This window comes from Psammomys obesus, unplaced genomic scaffold (genome assembly GCF_907164565.1).
Source record: "Psammomys obesus unplaced genomic scaffold, mPsaObe1.curated_primary_1811, whole genome shotgun sequence".
NCBI lineage: Eukaryota > Metazoa > Chordata > Mammalia > Rodentia > Muridae > Psammomys > Psammomys obesus.
The window spans coordinates 2356251-2375796 of record NW_026596149.1 but is presented as its reverse complement, the minus strand read 5'-3'; the positions used below and the strand labels follow the sequence as shown (position 1 = coordinate 2375796).

Sequence of the window (19546 nt, the reverse complement as noted above, 5' to 3'; positions counted from 1 at the left end):
ATGGACAGGCATGAGATGGACAGGCATGAGATGGACAGGCATGAGATTGACAGGCATGAGATGGACAGGCATAAGATGACAGGCATGAGATGGACAGGCATGAGATGGACAGGTGTAAGATGACAGGCATGAGATGGACAGGCATGAGACGGACAGGCATATAAGGTAAGAACAATACATATCAGGTGTGTAGGAACCACAAGAAAAATTTTAAATACTGGGGCTGGAGAGATGGCTCAGAGGTTAAGAACACTGGCTGCTCTTCCAGAGGTCCTGAGTTCAATTCCCAGCAACCACATGGTGGCTCCCAACCTTCTATAGTGACATCTGGTGCCCTCTTCTGGTCGGCAGGCACACCTGCAGGCAGAACACTTTATACACAATAAATAGATAAATCTTAAAAAATTTAAATATTGCCAAATAAAAATATAAGACATTAATTTAAACATTTATTTTTCCTTAAAAACAACTACATATCCATATCCTGAAAAAAATATAGAAGTGATAGCAATCCCTACCCCTGCAAGCCCAGACTCACAGGTTCTCACTGAAATGAAGGCACTTTTGAGAAATGTCTGTTTTTAGATTTGAGGCAACAAATATGTGAAGAGAGTTTGGGCTATGTTATTCTGCTAGAAATCATCATAGATTAGGTCAAAACTGTGCAGTCTTCATCCCTGGAAGGTTCTTGCTGACTTAAGGTTGGAGAAATTAAACATCAGAAAGAATAAGAACCACAATTTACAACTTAGAAAATATTTAGCCCTATTTCCACTGTGGACTGTGCTGAAATGAGGAGATTCATTGTTAGAGATACAAGGTCTGGAGAGGCAGGAGCATAGCTGAACATGCTCTTCTTAGTGATTGCAAATGAACAAAAATATCACAGCCAAACGGGTGGCACTGGGCTGGAGAGATGTCGCTGTTAAAAGCACTGCCTTCTCTTTCAGGGGCCTGGGGTTCAACTTACAGCACCCACATGGCAACTCACAACTGTCTGTAACTTCTGTTCCAGGGGATTCGACACCCTCACACAAACATACACTCAGGCAAAAACCCAATGCACATAAAATAGAAATAAACAAACAATTAAAAAAAACCCCGGAAGTTTCTCAGTATTGTCTAGCACGGACAAGGCTCTGGGTCCCATCCACAGTATCAACAAAACAGAACAAAAGGGAGCAATGGCAGCAGCAGCAATGACAAAACAGCTAATACTTTTTGAATTTTCTTGAATGTCCTCCCTTTTTGAACATGCATGTTTATAAACATTATTTACAGCTATGTTAATACAATGCCTGCTCCACTTTACATTTGGGAGCAAATGGCCTCTTCCACAACTTCAGGAGGCCATAAAAGACAAATTCACAGCAAGAGCCTCACTGACCCTGAATTTAGATCATGAGAATTGACACTTTTGAGGTCACGAGTCTTAGGGCATGTTTAGAGCTGAGCTGACACCGTAAAGGGTGGTCTAGAGGAAGGAAGGCTTGAAGTGCCCTGGGATGGCATTTTGTGTGTAGGAAAAACAAATGTTTGGGGTGAAAATGGAGGCCATGGTAGACTGAATATTCCTCCCCACCAACATGCGCATTCCTTCTTTGTAACGTATCCGTAGGTGTGTTCTGCTCCCTCACCTCACGCCTGTTGCCTGTGCACTGTCCACTCCATTTTTCACTATCTTTCAACTGCTCTATACTTTCTTGCTTTTTCCTCTCTGTATGTGAGCACATGCACACCACAGAGCACATGCAGAGGTCAGAGGATGGCAGAAGAACTGTGGCAAGTTCAAGACCTACTTGGGTTGTAGAATGAGACCTTGGACCAAACAGACAAAAATATAAAATATGCATTTCCTAGGGCACAAACTACCAGCAAATACGTAGAAGTGAACAGGGGTACAGAGAAGACACTTTCCCTGAGGAGGGGTTTATGCTCCCATCTGGTATTGTTCCTGGCATCGCATGAGATCTTGGCTGACAGCCAGCCCTAACTCCTTCAGGTGGAGGATTTACACATGATGGCTAGAATATGCTTATGACATTCAGGGCAAACAGTGTATCTAGAGTGGATCTAGTGTACTAATGAAACAAACGAGTTTTGAGCCTGACTACACTGGCCTACATCAGTCCATTACTGCTCTTAACTGTTACATTTCTTGCAATATGTGATAAATAAGAAAATGTGGGAGAAATTAAGTGGGAACAAGTGAGCAGGAAATGCATTTTTCTTTTTAATGCTTACATGATAGTATAAAGGAAAAATGCCTTTCTTTTTCTTTTTCTTTTTTGTTTTTGGAGACAAGGTTTCTCTGCATAGCCTTGGCTGTCCCGGACTTGCTCTATAGACCAGGCTGGCCTCACAGTGAATTCCTCTGCATCCTTGAGTGCTGGGATTAAAAGCATGTGCCACAGTGCCCAGCTGGAAAGGAAGCTTTAATCTACATAACATTTATACCAATACAAACATTAGATACTGCAATACAGGATTTTATTTCTTCTTTCTCTCCATCCTCACTTGACCGTCCTCTCGTCTCCTTCTCTCCCTCCCTGTACATGTTTTCTCAGACAGTGTTTCATTTATGCAGTCCAGCTTGTCTCTGAACTTACTATGAAACCAAGGCTAGGCTCATTTTCCTAGCGACCCTCCTGTCCCAGCCTCCCGAGTGCTGGAGTTAAGGGTGTGTGCCACAATAAATATCTGACTCAGATATTCACAGTTGCACTGTCACCGTCAAAACAGAAAGGAGAGGAAGAAAAGAAAAAGAATGAATGAAAAAAAGAAAAAGGAAAAAAGAAAAAGGCAAAGATAATTCAGAAAGAAGAAATTAATGATCATGTGAAGGTGAGAGACTAAGGATGGGCAAGTAAAGGGTCTAATATGTGAAGCAGATTTTGAAGATGACGCAGACCGACTTTCATCATTATGTGCAAACTGCTGCTGCTGAAAAGATGTCTGGATATGCTAGGTTACATCCAGGATGGAAACAACAAACTAAAGAAGGAGAATTTTGAATTCCTCTTTCTTTTATATGACTTTGAACATGTTTCTATTCTATACCAACTATGTTCCATTTCATATTTAAAGTACATGAGGGCATTTAGCATTAGTTACTATATAGAGAAAACACATTGTCCTCATTGTCTCAAAAGATGTATTTCTACAACTCAAAACTTGTATAGATCCCCATACTGTACCTGTTCCTGAGGATGAAGAATTTCCTTTCCCAGTTTTTGTTGATGCGCTCTGTTTCCTTCTTATACCTGTAACACATTTGCAGGTGGTTACACTGTCTTTCTTGGCTTCAGATGGGCAGCAATGCATCGTTAAACTTCGTACCTCTCTATCTTCTTCTTCTGGTCCTCCAGCATCTGTTGTAATTTCTGTACTTCATACTCCAAAGCTTTTTTTTCATCTTTCTTTTAACAAAAAAACGCAAAAAACACAGCACAAGGTTAAGGACATGAATGGTACCATGTTTTCCTTCTAAGTGAGGAAAGTCTATTTCTGCTAACTAATAAACAAATCCTGATTACTACCAACAGTGAGAGAAATGCTGAGATCTTGAGAGAACAATAAGATTCCCTTGAAAATTCAGAGAGGTCAGAAGTCACAGTTTGCAGCCATATACTTCTATTTCCTGTAAATCAGCTTTGTCATTTTCTGGGACTAGCCAGAACCCATAAGCAATGATGAGATTAGTAATGGGGTTCCCAGAGGCCATTTTCATACCTGAGCCATCTTTAATTTCATCAATAAGTCTGGAGTTATAAATTGAGGTAGTGCAAATTTAACCTGTGAAGAGAATAAAACATCGTAAGGACAACATATCAGATTAATACATCAAGACAGCTTTTCTTTCTGTCTTCTTGTCTACCTTAAAAAAAATAGTGACTCAAAAATTGCCAACTGTAGCACAGAGGTCTTCACTGGCTCACTTAACCCCTAAAAGTCAGTGGGCACACAGCATATGTGCAGGAAATGACAGCTGTAATGATGAGTGAGATTTTACCATTCTACTTCTAAAAACTTTCTAAAGACTTATGTACATGAGTGTTTTGCCTTTATGTATACCACCTAAGCTTCTGTGGCGCCAAAGCCCTGGAGCTGAAGTTACATACAGTCGTGAGCCATCATGTGGGAACTGAACCCAAGTCCTCTGAAAGAGCAATGCATGCTCTTAACTGCTGAGCCAGTTTTCCAGCCCCACTTATCATTACACTTTTAAAAATGTAAAGCAGGAAGTTATTTTTTAATGAAGCCGCAAGTTTTTTTTTTTTTTCAAGTACTTAAAATTATAGTGAGTTTCCATTGCTATACTTTTCTGTAGAAGGGACATCAGGTTGTTTGGAAATGAGAATACGTTGGGCACAGGGGCTTGGGAAATAGTAAAGTGCTCTCCTTGCAAGCACAAGAGTCCATGTGAAAATGCAGGGCTTGGAGGCTTCAGCTTGTAATCCCAGAAACGCGGAGGAAAAGACGGGTGGATCTTTGGGGCTTACTGTTAAAGCTAGTGAGGGAACCTCTCTGAGAAAGGAGGAGGAAGAGGAGGAAGAGGAAGAGAAAGAGAGGGAAGAATAAAAGGATAAAAAGAGGAGGAGGAGAAGACAGGGGAGGGGAATGAAGAGAGAAGGCAGAGAAAGTGTGTCAGTCATGTGGTTCCAGAGAAATGCAGGTCAATGAATCCTTCTGGACCTGCACTCACTTTCACTTGAATTCACCAATCAACACATCTATAGTGTGCACAAAGCACTTGGACTTAGCTAGTTTATACGAAGTTCTGGTTCTGTCTCCAGAACTGAACACACTTGCATGCATACAAATCTTGGTTAATGAATGTTACATTTCTATGTATCAGTCAAAAAAGTTGCTTCTCAATACTACCACCATATTTTCCAAGCAGGTTTTGTGATTTCCTCATTGCCCTATAGTCTGTTGCCCTTCTTGGTAATGTTGACTGTCAAGGAAGGTCTGAAGCCAGGCCTTAGAGTAGAGGTTAGAGAGAACTGAGAAGATATGCATCCTAAAGAGGAAGAGCTCCCCATACCCAAGGTAACCAAAAGTAAGAGCTGAAGCAAAGATGGGCAAAGCCATGAAGTGGATAGCTAATGACCAATGCTCAGACTGGTAAGTGCTCCACTTGGAAAGCTGTCTTGATGACACAAAGTCAGTCATTTACCTATGTCAGTTTCTTCAGTCTCACAGACACAAAAGCAAAATGTGTGTAGGTATGCAGAAGTGTTCGGAGAAATCACAGGATTATATTGCAATCAGCCCTGGATTTTGATGGTTAATCTATCTTAAATTGTTTTTATTTTATTTTACTTATTGTCTGTTTGTGTGTGTGTGTGTGTGTGTGTGTGTGTGTGTGTGTGTGTGTGTGTAGTGGGGGAGCCAAACATAAACTTCAGAGTACATGTGGGGAATCAGTGAATAATTTGATGGTTGATTCTCTCTGCCATGTTAATTCCAGGGATCAACCTCAAGACATCAGGTTTGGCAGAGAAAGTCCCTTCACCCACTTCATAGTTAATCTTGATTTTCATATTGACTGGATTTAAAAGTGCTTATAAGATCATTATTTTGATTGTTTGGTAAAAGAGAGAGAGAGAGTAGAGAGAGAGCTGTGTGTCTTCCTCTATCACTCTCTACCTTCTATTTTTGAGACAGGCTCTCTCATTGAACTTGGAACTCACTGATTGGCTAGACTGGATGGCCAGCAAGCCCCAAAGATCCTCCTGTCTCCACCTTCCAATGCTGTAATAGGTGCACAATGCCATGGCCAGGTCTTTACATGGATGTGGAGGACCCAAACTTGGTTCTTGTGTGTGTGCAGCAAAGCATTACCCACTGAGCACTGCTCCAGTTTTGGGATTATTTAAACATAGTTCTAGGTATATCTGATAGGGAATTTCCACTTCTAAGACACAGCTTAAATGTGTGTGGCACTATTCTACAGACTGGGGGCAGGGTAAGCCATGGAATAAAAGGGTCAAAATGGGGAAACCAGTTAGCACAGGCATCTTCATTCTGCTTCTAGTCAGTCATGATGTGCATGGCTTTGCTTCATTCACCCTCCATGACAATCTGAAGCCATAGGCAAAACAAAATTTTCTTCCCTTAAGTTTTTTTTTCTTGATAATACTGATGAAGAATGTGACAACTAAATTGATTTAACGAAATGTAAATTGGTGTAGCAAGCAGAATGTGTAAATTCAGCAGCCAACTTAATTCAGGATGCAGCTCATTGGTAGAGTGCTGATCCAGAACACAAAGCTCTGAATTCCATCTCCAGCACAACCTGGCATGGTAGTGAGGCAGGCAAGCCTGGAGCACAGCTTACTAACCTGGACTCCACTTGCTTTGGGCGATGTACATACCCCTCTTCAACAATGCGCTTGATGTTCTAAGACTTTTATTTGCATGTACTGTGGGTACCGTGGATGTACCTCTTTCTCTGAATAGTGCACCTAGCAACCTGTTAGGAGGACCCCGATCTGTGAAGAGGAATATATCAACCTTGCCATCAACAATGGAATACGTTTCTTCTTTCCTTAAGCTACATCAAACTTACACAGATTCTGCTCACCAGCACTCCTATTGTGTCCACTTACAGAAAGATGGAAGCCTCTCTGTCTTTGGTTAGTGTTGGGTGTGTGCACAACCAGGCAGGCCATGTCACCGAAGTGGCTGTTTAGGGAGAACTCCCTGCTTATCATCTTATGCCTAGGCATAATTAAGGTGCATTATAGAAAGGAACATGCAAGGTAGATAAAATGTTAGTACAACTTAATCTGTCAGTCAGAACAGAGAACCGTCTGAACGGCACTCTTTAACAAGCAGATTTCTTCTTTTAAAGCTCACAGAAGTCCCCATAATGACTGAGGCCGTGGAATCCTTCCCTCATGTGGTTTGTTGTCAATTTTGACAGGATATCCCTTTCTAAGATCTACTATTGCTTTGATTTGAATAAGGTTTCCTTGCTACTTTATGATCTTTGTATGCTTTTATCTCAGTTCTTTGGATAAGAAGCCAAGAACATGGAAACCTGGTCCAAACTCTGAAGAGCAGGAACAGCAGTGCCCAGCACTCAGTATATAAAGGCAAAGGACTAGAAGTTCAAGGTCCTTGTTGGTAGTGAGTTTGAGGCCAGTCTGAGATACATAGAGACTTCGTCTCACAAAACAAACAGACAAATAAAACAACAATTAATCAAAGTTACAGGTTCACCATGCCTGAAGGCAGCCTTTTATCCTTGACTTTTAACCCATTCAGATCTTTTGTAACCATTGGAAAAGCTGGGGTAAGAATTAAGAAACTGAAAAACATGAAAGTCATCAAAGTGACAGGAGGTAGACGCATTTAAGGATCACTTCATCTATTGTCCTCAACGGGGAAAGGCCACTGGAATGGTCTCTCTGCAAAGGCGTGGGGTACAGGGTGAATTCAGAGCCCTTTGGTCAGCTGTGGACCATGGATACCAGTGGACAAAAGCTCCAAGAAGGCCAAATCATTCACCACCAAGCTAAAGAAAAGTAAGCCATGTTTTAAAAAGTCAATCTCAACTAATTAGAAAAACAAAATAAAATAAAAAACCGTATCTAAAGACATTGATGTCTTTCATTATCGTACCCAAATTCATGTCAGGGATTAAAGATTTATTTTAACATACTGTGTTTGAATTTATAGTGAAATTCAGTATCAATTTTTAAGGTCTATTTTTCTCAAAGGATGGTTAGCTAGGGAAAACTAGAGATAAGACTCTGCTACAGCGTATCTTCTAGGAGGCAAATAATTATTCAAAAGATAGTGCAATTGTGACAATGGAGCTACCATTTCTTTTCATTAACAACAAAACAGAAGAAAGTAAAGCACCTCCTATTGACTACAATATTTGTTCCTTGTCCTAAGTCAAATTTTCCACCTTGCTATAGCACATTATATTGAGTCCTGTTCTATCCACATAAAAGTGTCATTTTGTTTTGCCAGCTGCTGACATTCTGCTTTCCCCAGAATACATATGCTGGCCTTTATGTGGTCACTGCATGGACAGGTGCAAATAGTGGACTGCCAAACAACAATGGCAATGAAAATGAATGGTAATATTAATAAGACAGTACTTAGCTTTCTGAGAGGGAAAATATAAATTAAATGACTGTACTTGGACTATCATTATCATTTCTGTAAGTATGTTTATTCTTTGAATTTATACCTAAAATTTCATAACTAAGAATATTCCTTTTAGGGCCTGGAGAAAGGGTTAAAACACTGGCTGCTCTTGCAGAAAACCCAAGTTCCATTTGCAGCATCTACATTATGCCTCACAGCCAACTGTCTAATGCCCTCTTCTGGCCTCTGTGGATACCAGGCACAAATGATTTCCATTTTATGGCAGAATCCCTGCTTTTAGATGAACACTATTTTTATCTTGATAGCAAACAACTGCCTCTGAATATCAGCAATGTACCAGGGGGTGTACCAGCAAGGTACTCTGGGACAGGCAAAGGGCAAGGAGAAACACACAGGAAGTCTTCATGAACATACAGGGGCTTCAGAGCAGCTCAGATGGTCAAATAAACCTGCCCTTGTGCTCTGAACAGCAGCTTTGTTAATGACAGGCTCCATCTATAATATATATCAAATCATAAATTCAAGAAACTGTGTAAGGACAAAGATAAATACAGAAATAAATAGATGGTATGAGAGTTGGACAACAAACACCCAAAGGTATGTCATCTCTTTTTGAAAAGCAAAAATAAAAAGGAAACTTTTGGGGCATGGGGAGGTTGGACATGGAACCCAGAGCCTTGCATATGCCAGGTAAGCATTCTACCACTGAGCTATATTTCAGTCCAAGAAACTCTTGAAGTCATCTTAAAGTTAAGGACACAAAACAGTGAAACCAAATTTATAGTAGGCTTCTCAACAGAAGTTGTAGACAACAGGACAGTTAAAAAAAAAAAAATAAAGCTGCCAACCTGGCCTTCCAGACTCAGAGAAGAAGACAAAATAAAGATTTCTTTCTTACAGGAACACAAATAAAATTCATTATCATCAGATCAAAAGAGAAAATACAATCATGGATAGAAACTTAGATCTACACAAGAAAATAAAAGCTCCAAAAATGGTGTAAATGTTGGCTTCAAATGGAAATCTTACTAAGATCAATTATATAAAATTCTACAAGAAAAAAATATTAAAATATATACGTCAGAGGGAGAGCTCAGCATGTAAGGTGCTCACTGCCAAGGCTCATAGTCTGAGACTGACTCCCAGAGCCCCCAGGTGCAAGGCGGGAACTGACACCCTGAGTCTCCTCTGATGCTCACACATGCTACAACATGTGTTGTCCCCACACACAGAAAAATAAACGTTAAAAAGAAAATGGGAACATCTTTAACTCTTTTTAATTTAATTCTTTAAAAAATCGTTTTGTGTGAAGCTCTCCAGGAAGCCGGGCAGTGGTGGTGCACACCCTTAATCCCAGCCCTCGGGAGGCCGAGGCCGGCGGACATCTGAGTGTAAGGACAGCAGCCTGGTCTACACAGCGAGTTCCAGGACAGTCACGGGTACACAGAGAAATCCTGTCTCAAAACAAAAGCAAAACAAAACACAAGATCTCAAAGAATTAGGCCTTAGATGGAAAAGTGGAAACGAGCACCCACAGGCATAATATATATGTCTGCCTACAAATATATGTGCGCACGTGGCTCTAGGGAAATGAGTCATATATGAGATTAGTAGATGTGCAAGCACTTATAAAGACTTTTTTAAAGATCCTTGCTTTTTATTCCTCCGCCCCCATCTCTCTCTCTCTCTCTCTCTGTGTGTGTGTGTGTGTGTGTGTGTGTGTGTGTGTGTGTGTGTGTGCCGGTTCTCCTCCAGCTGCAATTACAGCTGGTTGTGGTCCATGTGATGTAGGCTCTGGGAACCTGATGTGGGTCCTCTGCGCGAGCAGCGAGCACTCCGAACTGCTGAACTACCGCTCCATCCCTCATCGAAAAAAAATTAAAAGTTTAAATAAAATTCTCCTTTTTTGCTAAGCATAGTAGAATACACCTGTAATCCTAACACCCAGGGGACTGAGGCAGGAGGATTGTGCTCAACAACAGCCAATCAGCTTGTGGTTTACTTCAGCTGCTCAGGCTAAGGAAACGAACAAAGCCTTTGGATTTGCCTAGCTTTGCATCAGTTTAGTGTAATCTTCCTGGCTGCCTGCAGTTGTTTAGGCATAAAGGTTGGAAGTAAATGTAAGAGCGAAATAAACAGAGAAATAAATAAGAGAGAAATAAACAGCATTCCTTACATAATTCTGGTTTTCTTTCCTTTCTCCTTTAAGAACTGTTTTGTTTTGAGATAAACTGGCCTCAAAGCTTGGGACCCTCTTTGCAGTAGCCTCCAGAGCACTGGGATTGGAACATTCATTTGCACAAAGTCAGTTTCATTGATCAACAAACAGACTACACTAAGGGGAAGGAAACAAACGGGGTATGAAATGGAGAGAAACTTATTTTCCAAAGGAGATGGGGGACAGTGTATCGTAACTCTCTAGACCAGTGCTTACGATTTGAGGAGAAAGCTGAGGCCTGGAGCCCTAGAGCAAAAGAGGCTACCGCTGATGGGGCAGGATCTGAGCAGGCAGCCACACAGCCCACAGCCACTGGCCACCTCATTTCCAGCATGGATTCTGCCATCACTCTAGGGCAGGGCTCCATACCAAGCAGAAACACCGGTCCCAGCAATAATGGCAGTGTGGATGAGCAGCAGCACAGGAAATGACGCAGCTGCAGAGAGAGACCCCAGGCAGTGGCAGGGCTCCGTCAGAGGGGCTGGGGTCATAGGCGAGGAAGCCGGGAAAGAGCCCAAACGTGGGGAACAAAGCCGGCTTAGCCAGGACGGAATGCCTGCTCAGCTGGCCCAGGACATCAAGGACGGCGCTTGACCTAGCACGTCCCTCACACCAAGAGTGCTTGGGGAGGGTTAGAAAATCACTCAGATAACCAATTTATCTATTTCTCACCTTTGGCAAAATGGCAAATCTCTAGTTTTTAAGCTTAGTTAGACTAAAATGTGAACGTCAGAAATTTTACATTTTTTTTTCCTCAATAAATCAAGTGAGATAAAGCTATAAAATCATGGCAGGCAAGATGGTTCAGCAGGAAAGAGCACTCCCACCAAGTCTGGCTGACAACCCGAGTGCCTGAGACCCACAGGGCAGAAGGAAAAGAACTACCTCTCACATCTCTGCCTTGGCAAGCATATGCCCCTGCCCAGACAAATAAATGTAAAAACTTTAACCATATAAAGTCCTTCACATTACTTTTAAGTATTTTTTTTTGTTTGTTCAGAAAATACTAAATACCAATTTCACTAACAATTTTTAGTTTCAAGTGTGTTGAAAATATGTGTTTAATTCACCATTAAACTACCCAACATAAAATTACATGGAAGATAAAAGCTACCATTAGGCAGGATTTTATATCTTTAATTAGTTGATTACTGAACTAGTTTGTAAGGGAGTCTCATGACATAGCCCAGGCTGGCTTAAAGCTCACAGGTGTCCAGAATTCAGGCAGTGCAATGACACAGTACCACTCTGAACTCAGCTTAATTTTATAGGATATTGCTCAGATTTTCAGTTTGGGCCCTGAGAGCAGCAACTAAAGACAAACTTGTTTTTAGCGGCATACGAAAAAATTGGATTTTAAAGCAGAGCGTGTCACTATAGTGTGTAGTCTGCAGTCAGTTCTACACGGCAAAGTCATAACCTTAAAGAAATGAAGATGCAATATTGAAAGGCCAGAGAGATCGCTCATAAGGCCCTCCTGTCCAAGCCTAACAGCCTGAGTTCAATCCCCAGAGCCAGATGTGGTGGCGCACATCTGTAACCTCAGAACTTGTTGAAAAAAACAACAAAAGGGAGGGTTGAGACAGGGAAACCTCCTGGAAGGTCATGAACCAGCTAGTGTGGGATATGCAACTCACGTGCGCACATGTGAGCGCGCACACGCACACAGCACATGTGTTCTATGTGTGCATTTATACCCTAATAAAACCGACATAAGTGGAATTCTTTTGCATTAACGTGATTATCAAAATACAGTAAATATCTTTTGACAGCCTCCAAAGACCATGCATGTCATATCTATGATCTTCCTCTCTCTGTGACTCAGTTGCCAGCCATTCCAAGCTCAACACCCAGCAAAGTGTTGGCTTCTCTCTGCACCCCTAGAACTCAAACCTCCTTTCCCTGGCCCCACCAAGAGGGAAACCAATGAAATACTGAAACAATGAACGGGTATGTTACTTTCTTCCCTTATACAGTTTATTTTAATCTTTATGTGTAATTTAGCCAAACAAAAGAGTTGAATGGTGGAGGTAATAATAATTTGGTAGATAAAAATAATTTGGTATCATAAAATAATTTTAAAAGTTACTAGCTTGAAGAATGGGTATAGTCATAAATGCAAAAATATTTTACTAGTCATTATTGAATGTTGGACATTGTTTAGTCTTTGTTCCTTTGTTCTTGGGTTTCTGCCTACATGAATTGCTTTGTGTTGTGGGAGGAATGGGAACAAGACTGGCCTTTCCCTTGTCCTACTTCCCACACAGAAGGGCTCTTAGAAGACCTAAACATATGCCATATGGCCTGTCAGTGTAGACCAGGCTACCCCAAAAAAGGCCCAGAAGTCTTCCAGAAAAGCATTTACTGGGTGCGACCTTAATTAACTAATTATTTGGGGTTGCGTGAGGAGGAAGAGAAACCTGTGAATCCAATGTAACCTTGATAAGTAAAACCTTAGTATTTGAACAATTTTACAGCTATCAAAAAATAAACTTACATAAGTACCCTGTACAAATACAAATTTTATGTTGTGAAATCGTTTATAAACTGCAGTCTGAAGGCAGCGTGTGTGTCATGTTTTTCAGACTGACTAAACACCGCCTTTATCTCTGTGCCTCCCGCAGACAGCATGTGCACTGTTCCCACCAAATGACACAGATTTCAAAAATAAGTGTGATTAATTAGGAAGTGAGATGACTGATGTAAAAGTCCCTACTGGGAGCTTTCCATGTGGTCATTTGCACGTAGTAGATATTATAAAGTCATTTGAAGAGGTCTAGAGACTCCGAGTTAAACATTTAAAGGGAATCCTAAAGGGGGTGGCGCCGATGAAGCTAACATGCCCTGAAAAAAAGGAATCATCAAACCGGATGGTGGCCATGGGATTATGGTTGCTAATGTAACACTGCCTTATGTTAGTAACAACCACAACTGGAAAACGTGTTTAAAAACTGAATCAACTGCTGTGAAGATGTGAGGACCTGCTTAGGTCCCATGCCCTCCTCTTGTTCAGTTTGTGCATACTGTTAAACATTAACTTAAGAGTCTCACCAGCTGACAGAATATTCCACGAAGCCCTGGAAACCTCTAAATAATAGTCATTATCAGAAGAGAGAGTAACACAAAGAGGAAAACTGACTGAAATTATGATGCTCAGAGACCCTAAATCAGCTTTCCTCTCTCTCTTTGTGTCTTCTCAGTGGGAGAGAGCAGTATGTGTGTGTGTGTGTGAGAGAGAGAGAGAGAGAGAGAGAGAGAGAGAAAGAGAGAGAGAGAGCTCTCTCTCTCTCTCTCTCTCTCTTGAGGTTAAAATCTATATTGAGGACACAGAAGCTTCTGAGCCAGATTTCTAGGATTCCAGCCTTGGGGTCATGAAGGGGACAAGGAGCTGATCCTGCATCTGCCCCCTGCTGCTGGGATCCAAGATGAGAGCTCAGCTGCCTGGCCTGGCTGTTGGCTCTGCTCTCTGTGTAGCACCTCAGGTTCCAGACATCCTAGAGAAGAACCCCCTTCCTTGGCCATTGATACCTTCTGAAACAGGATACCCAGCACCAGCTCACTATGCCTAAGGCTAGAGCCCCTTGCATTCAGCTAAGGACTGGACACAGCTGGGTATGAATCCTTTAAAAAATAAAGTGCCTCCAGAATCTACCGAAAGAAGGTTTAAACCTGCTTTTCAAGGATGGACGTTCACAAAGTGAACATTCCAAGTCAGTGACCGTGTAAGGCCATGAGCTCACCTCTCCTTGCCATGTAAAAACTCCACCGGATAGAGGTGGGGAGGCATAATGGCAGCTTGAGCCTACCCCTCAAACTCTAATACCTCTTCTTTCCACTGCCGAATAGAGCAATATCTCCTCTCCCCCAATAACACTGAGGACACAGATCTGTACTCTTAAAAATCTGCCTCCACGATGTCAGCCTTCAGTGAAAAACTTACCTTTTGTGAGTGCTGGGAAATAGAACCTATGGGTCTGGGCATGGTAGGCAAGTACTCTATTACTATGATACATCTCCAGACAGTTATAAAAGCCTTTTTGTTTTTGAAAAACTAGGTGGCATAATATTGAGCCTATGGTCCTTTGGCAAGGAACCCTTGCTCTTCTGATATGGTCACTTGGGGTGGTTGGCTGGTCGCCCTGCTCCTGACATAGGTGGTACTGAACACTCACACCAGTGTTTTAGTTTTAAGTTTTTTTTTTTGTGTGTGATGTGTGTGAGAAACGGGTTGGGAATGGGAAGAGAGGGGAGTGATGCAGAGTGAGAGGTAGACAGACAGACAGACAACAGACATGTGAGCACCTGCCCAAGCAGTCAGAGGCCAGAAGAGGACCTTGAGTGTCTTATTCTACTCCGCTCTATTCCCCTGAAGCAGGGTTTCTTGCTGGCTGGCTGGCCTGTCTCACCTGGAACTGGTGGGGTAAGGACATAAGCAATCACACTTGTCTTTAAGGGCATAGCAGCCCCACTTGGCTTTCTGAGGGCACAGGCAGCCTCATTGGCTGTTTACACGAGCTGGAGGGAGTCCACGTCAGGCTCTCAGGCTTGCACACCTTGTAGTGCACTCTGAAAGCCTGAGCCACCTTTCCAACCCTTCGTTCAATTATTTTTTTTTAAGAATTAAAATCAGTACACTTCTCAACAGCTGCATTATAAAACAGTCAGTTGTAGGACCAAGTCACTGATCGGTGGTGTGCAGTCTTCCCTGGAGGTTCACGCAGCCTTTCACTTGACGCCACTTCCTAGTCTTTGTACTGGAAAGATGTATCCATCCTTCCTTTCCTTCTCCCCTTCTTTATTTTCTCTTGCTTTTGTTTTTGAAGCAGAACTTGCAATAAAGTCCTTACTGGCCTCAGACTCACTATTGTAGCCTAGCCTACAATCATTCAGCCTCTGCCTCTGTGTTGAACTCACACAGGCACACACCACTATAGCAACTGAGAATGATTCATTTCATCCTCTTGATGCTTCCTTCTAGGTAGATTGACCTTCCCTGCTAGAGTCTCATTGGAGAGCCTTATCTCACCCCTTCCCTGGGTGTCATCTACCTGTCTGATTAGATGGCTTAAGAGGCCTGTATCCTTGCCTGTCCCCGTTTGAAGCAGGTGCACACAACTGCATACACAATTCTGCTCTGTCCTTCCATGCCCTAAGACAGACAGATTCTGCCACCTGCAAAGGAGGAAGAACACAGAACCTTGCAGAACAAGCTTGAGGAACACAGGAGATCTACACATCCAACTGGACAGACTCTACATGAAAGGCTCTACACTGGCCATTAGTCATGAGTTGGGTCTAAACTTTTGTCTAGTTACACAGCCCATGGTGCCAACATACGATGTGCACCAACAGCCATAACTATCCCCACAGCTAAGCACGAAGAAGTTCTCCCCGGGTCGTTAGGAAGGGCAATCTTAGGCTGGAGAGATGACTCAGCCACTAAAGGCTAAGCGTACAACCATAAATAGAAGAAAAGGTTGTCTTGCGGAACACACTGTCCAATAAGAAGCCATGCCCTTGCTACTTTTTGCTCTTGTTAAATACCTTTACAAAAGAAATTTAGGGGAGAAAGGGTTTATTTTGGCTCTCAGTTCCAGAGGGCTGCCGACCATGGTGAAGTCAAAGCAGCAGGCAGCTGCATCATCTGGCCACATATCGTGTCCACAGTCAAGAAGTAGAGGGAGATTGGTGCTTGCATTCAGCTAGTTTTCTTCTGTGTATGCAGTTTAAAACCCAAACCCAAGGGAATGGTGTCCCCTTAACTCTCACAAGCCACCAATCTGCGGAACTTCAGAGAATTGACTCTTAACATGGTAAACGAGAGCAATAGCTTTTAACTCATGCACATCTATTCTCAACAGCGTTACTCAATCTAGCTAAGAAGTATAGACTCCTGGGTGAACAAAAGGACCACATCCTCCCATGTCCTTCAGGAAGACATCAGTAGTACAATAGCAGGCAGTAAGGAGTTAGTGTGATTTGCCCCAGCAAGCACTTAGGATGTAGCCTCTCAGATTTTACTGATTCAACAGAGATTTGCTAAGGCTTGCTAATGAATCTACACAATGCGGCCAGCTGTGTATACCAAGTCTCGTTTTGAGAAAGCTAAGGGTCCTACCAAGGGCAGCCTTGTTTGTATCTAGAGCCGTTATTCATGAGAATCGGGTATGTTAGACAATGCCCCTGGATGATGCTGGGCGGGAAGCAGGGGGGCATGAGGCTGCAGCTGAAAGAGGCTAACACGGCAGGACCCCTTGCACAGGTGAAGTACTTGGAGCGCAGTAGAGGGAGTGCTATGCAAGCTTGGCTCTTACTTGCTTGTCCTTCATTGGCCTTCCAAGCATGTCAGCAACAACTTTAGAGAAAGGGCAAGCGAGAGCACCACCTTCAGTGTCAGCGGCCTCAGCAGCAGGAGCAGATGGAGACTCAAGAGCAGCCCTAGAATGTTTCTTTCCCGACTTCTTTTTAGCCTTAGGTGATACACTGAGGGAAGCAGAAGGTAGTCCCCTAGAAAGTGAACTTTCAGACGATGTGAAGCTCTTGAAACGACGCGATGGTAACTTGAAGACAGACTCTCCTGGCTTCACTCCTCTCTGCTCAAAAAGAACCAACAGTTACTCTCATCTCAGCCCTGAGATTGGTTCTCCTCCCCTGTCCTCCCCTGTCCTCCCCTGTCCTCCCCTGTCCTCCCCTGTCCTCCCCTGTCCTCCCCTGTCCTCCCCTGTCCTCCCCTGTCCTCCCCTGAGCAGGAATTCCTAGGGAGCAGTTCATTTGCAGGGCTGCTAATCTGCCCTTGTTCCCAGCCCCACAGCCCCCTCGCCTGGCCTGATCAATGAGACTGGATGTCCCCCTAACCCATTGTCCTAGGAAAAGCACAGGAACAGAGAGACATTCCTTGGCAGCACCTGTAAAGACAGTCCTTGTAACTTGATGAGGTGGCAGTCTGAGGTTTGTGTCAAGGTGGAAAATGGGGAAAAAGCAGAGAGGGGAGGCGGGAGGTGGGAGCTTGTGCCTTAGCACTTGCAGCTACCTGTCTGAGGAATGGCTTGCTGGTTCTCTGTTCACTGCCTTCTTCCCCTCCTACTTCCCTCAGCTTCTATCTCCCACTTACCCATCTTATTTTACTTTCAAGTGTTTGCTTTCCTTTTTTTTAAAAGACTTATTTTAATTTTTATTTCTTTGTGTATGTGTGTGTATGCACATGGATGTTGGTGATATCAGAGTTCAGAAGATGTTGGATCCCCTGGAGCTGGAGTCTGAGGTGGTTGTGTGCTAGGAATCAGGCGATTCTGCAAGAGCATTATCTACTCTTAATATCAAACACATTTTTTTAAACTCATATATGAGAAAGCAATTAAACTCATATATGAAAAAGCAATGGCATGGATAGATTCTTGAACCCAGAGAGATAACAATAGCAATAGAGATAGGTGAAAGATAGATAGATAGACAGACAGATAGATAGACGGACAGACAGACAGACAGAAATCACACAACCTTAGTAGACATACTGGCATACTTTCTTCTTATGTCCATTTCTTCTTTCTGTCTATTGATCTGTAAAAATCAAGGACCATATCATCTGTTATCATTTGCAAAGATTAAAAAGGAGAAATCATTACAGAACATCTTAAACATATTATATACTAAATGTAATTAAAAACAAACATGTACCTAGGGAAAAAGACCCTTAAAATAAGTGAACAGAAATACGTAAAAGTATGATTATTTCAATTGTTAGCATATATTTAGGGATTTTACACATAATGGGCTATATAGATGCATGTGTCGTTTGCTTATTAAGTGATATTTTGGTATACTATTATTGTAATCCTTATTATAATTTTAAAAAATACTAGATAACTTAACGGCTAATTCTTGACAACATAAAAATGAAATTTTGTTTTAAAAGTTAATATTTATTTCCAGGAATGAAATAATTCTATCAAAATATCCTATTAATGCATGCTTCAATAATATTCATACTTGCTTAGCATGAATTTATAAGTAATGCCAATGACTCTAAACATGACTAAATTTATTTGAAATTAAAAGGTGATGGAAATACGTGTAACCACGCATCTCATAGTAGCTGAAGCTTCCTCACTGTAAGTATTGATCAGAACTGAAGAAATTGTGTCTCATAACATCTTGGTGTCTGAGAGGACAGTTACTGTTGCCCATGAAGAACCGTATTAAATAGTCTCCATGAGTTGGCAGTTAAGCCCAATATTAATAGTTAAACCCTACTGCAATAGTTAAAAATTATTTTCTCCATAATCTTAAATATAGTCATCGTCAAATGCAATCCAGTTGTACAGGAATTCAAACACCCCAGTGCCCCCTGCTCTGTACCATGTAATCACTTCACAGCTACTGCATTTGAAAAACTTCCACAGCCACTCATGATAAAAAGTAGCTCTCAGGAAACTAGTACTAAAAGGAAGCTCTTACATTTTACAAATATTTGCCGTAAGAAAACATAGACAAGAAGTACTTATTGATGAATTAATGACCTATTTTTTCATAATCCTAGGAACAAGGCATCACTGCTGTTGAACATTTTACTGGCAGTCTTAGCCATTGCAATAAGACACTACAAAGAAATAAAAGGCATGAAGATCAATATTTGTAAACTTTGTTAATATATGAAACTATAAAACTATGACTGTAACTAATAAATCCATCAAGGTTTCAAGATACAACATTGATATAAAAGTCAATTGTGCATTTTAAATTTTAATTATTATTTTTATTAATTACAGTTTATTCACTTTGTATCCCACCTGTAGCTTCCTCCCTCTTCTTCTCCCAACCCCCCTCCTTCTTCTCCACCCATGCCCCTCCCCGAGTCCACTGATAGGGGAGGTCTTCTTCCCCTCCCTTCTGATGCTGGTCTATCAGGTCTCATCAGGAGTGGCTGCATTGTTTTCCTCTGTGGCCTGGTAAGGCTGCTCCCCCCCTAAGGGGTACGTGATTAAAGAGCAGGCCAATCAGTTCATGTCAGAGACAGTCCCTGTTCCCATTACTAGGGAACCCACTTGGACACTGAGCTGCCATGGGCTACATCTGTGCAGGGGTTCTAGGTTATATCCATGCATGGTCCTTGTTTGGAGTATCAGTCTCAGATTTTTTGGTTCTGTTGCTCTCCTTGTAGAGCTCCTGTCCTCTCCAGGTCTTACTATTTCCCACTTCTTT

General features: G+C 42.0%; 1 protein-coding gene across 1 annotated transcript in view; it reads right to left on the bottom strand.

Moving 5' to 3' along the window:
• The window catches only part of CUNH10orf67 (chromosome unknown C10orf67 homolog), a 109513-nt gene that overhangs the window by 24296 nt on the left and 65671 nt on the right, over positions 1-19546 (bottom strand). Inside the window, exons 9-13 of the mRNA XM_055593911.1 lie at positions 17846-17905; positions 16663-16941; positions 3733-3795; positions 3340-3419; positions 3198-3263 (exon numbers count right to left, since the gene is read on the bottom strand). Of these exons, the coding sequence (XP_055449886.1) occupies positions 3198-3263; positions 3340-3419; positions 3733-3795; positions 16663-16941; positions 17846-17905 (548 nt within the window). The remainder of the gene's footprint in view (positions 1-3197; positions 3264-3339; positions 3420-3732; positions 3796-16662; positions 16942-17845; positions 17906-19546) is intronic.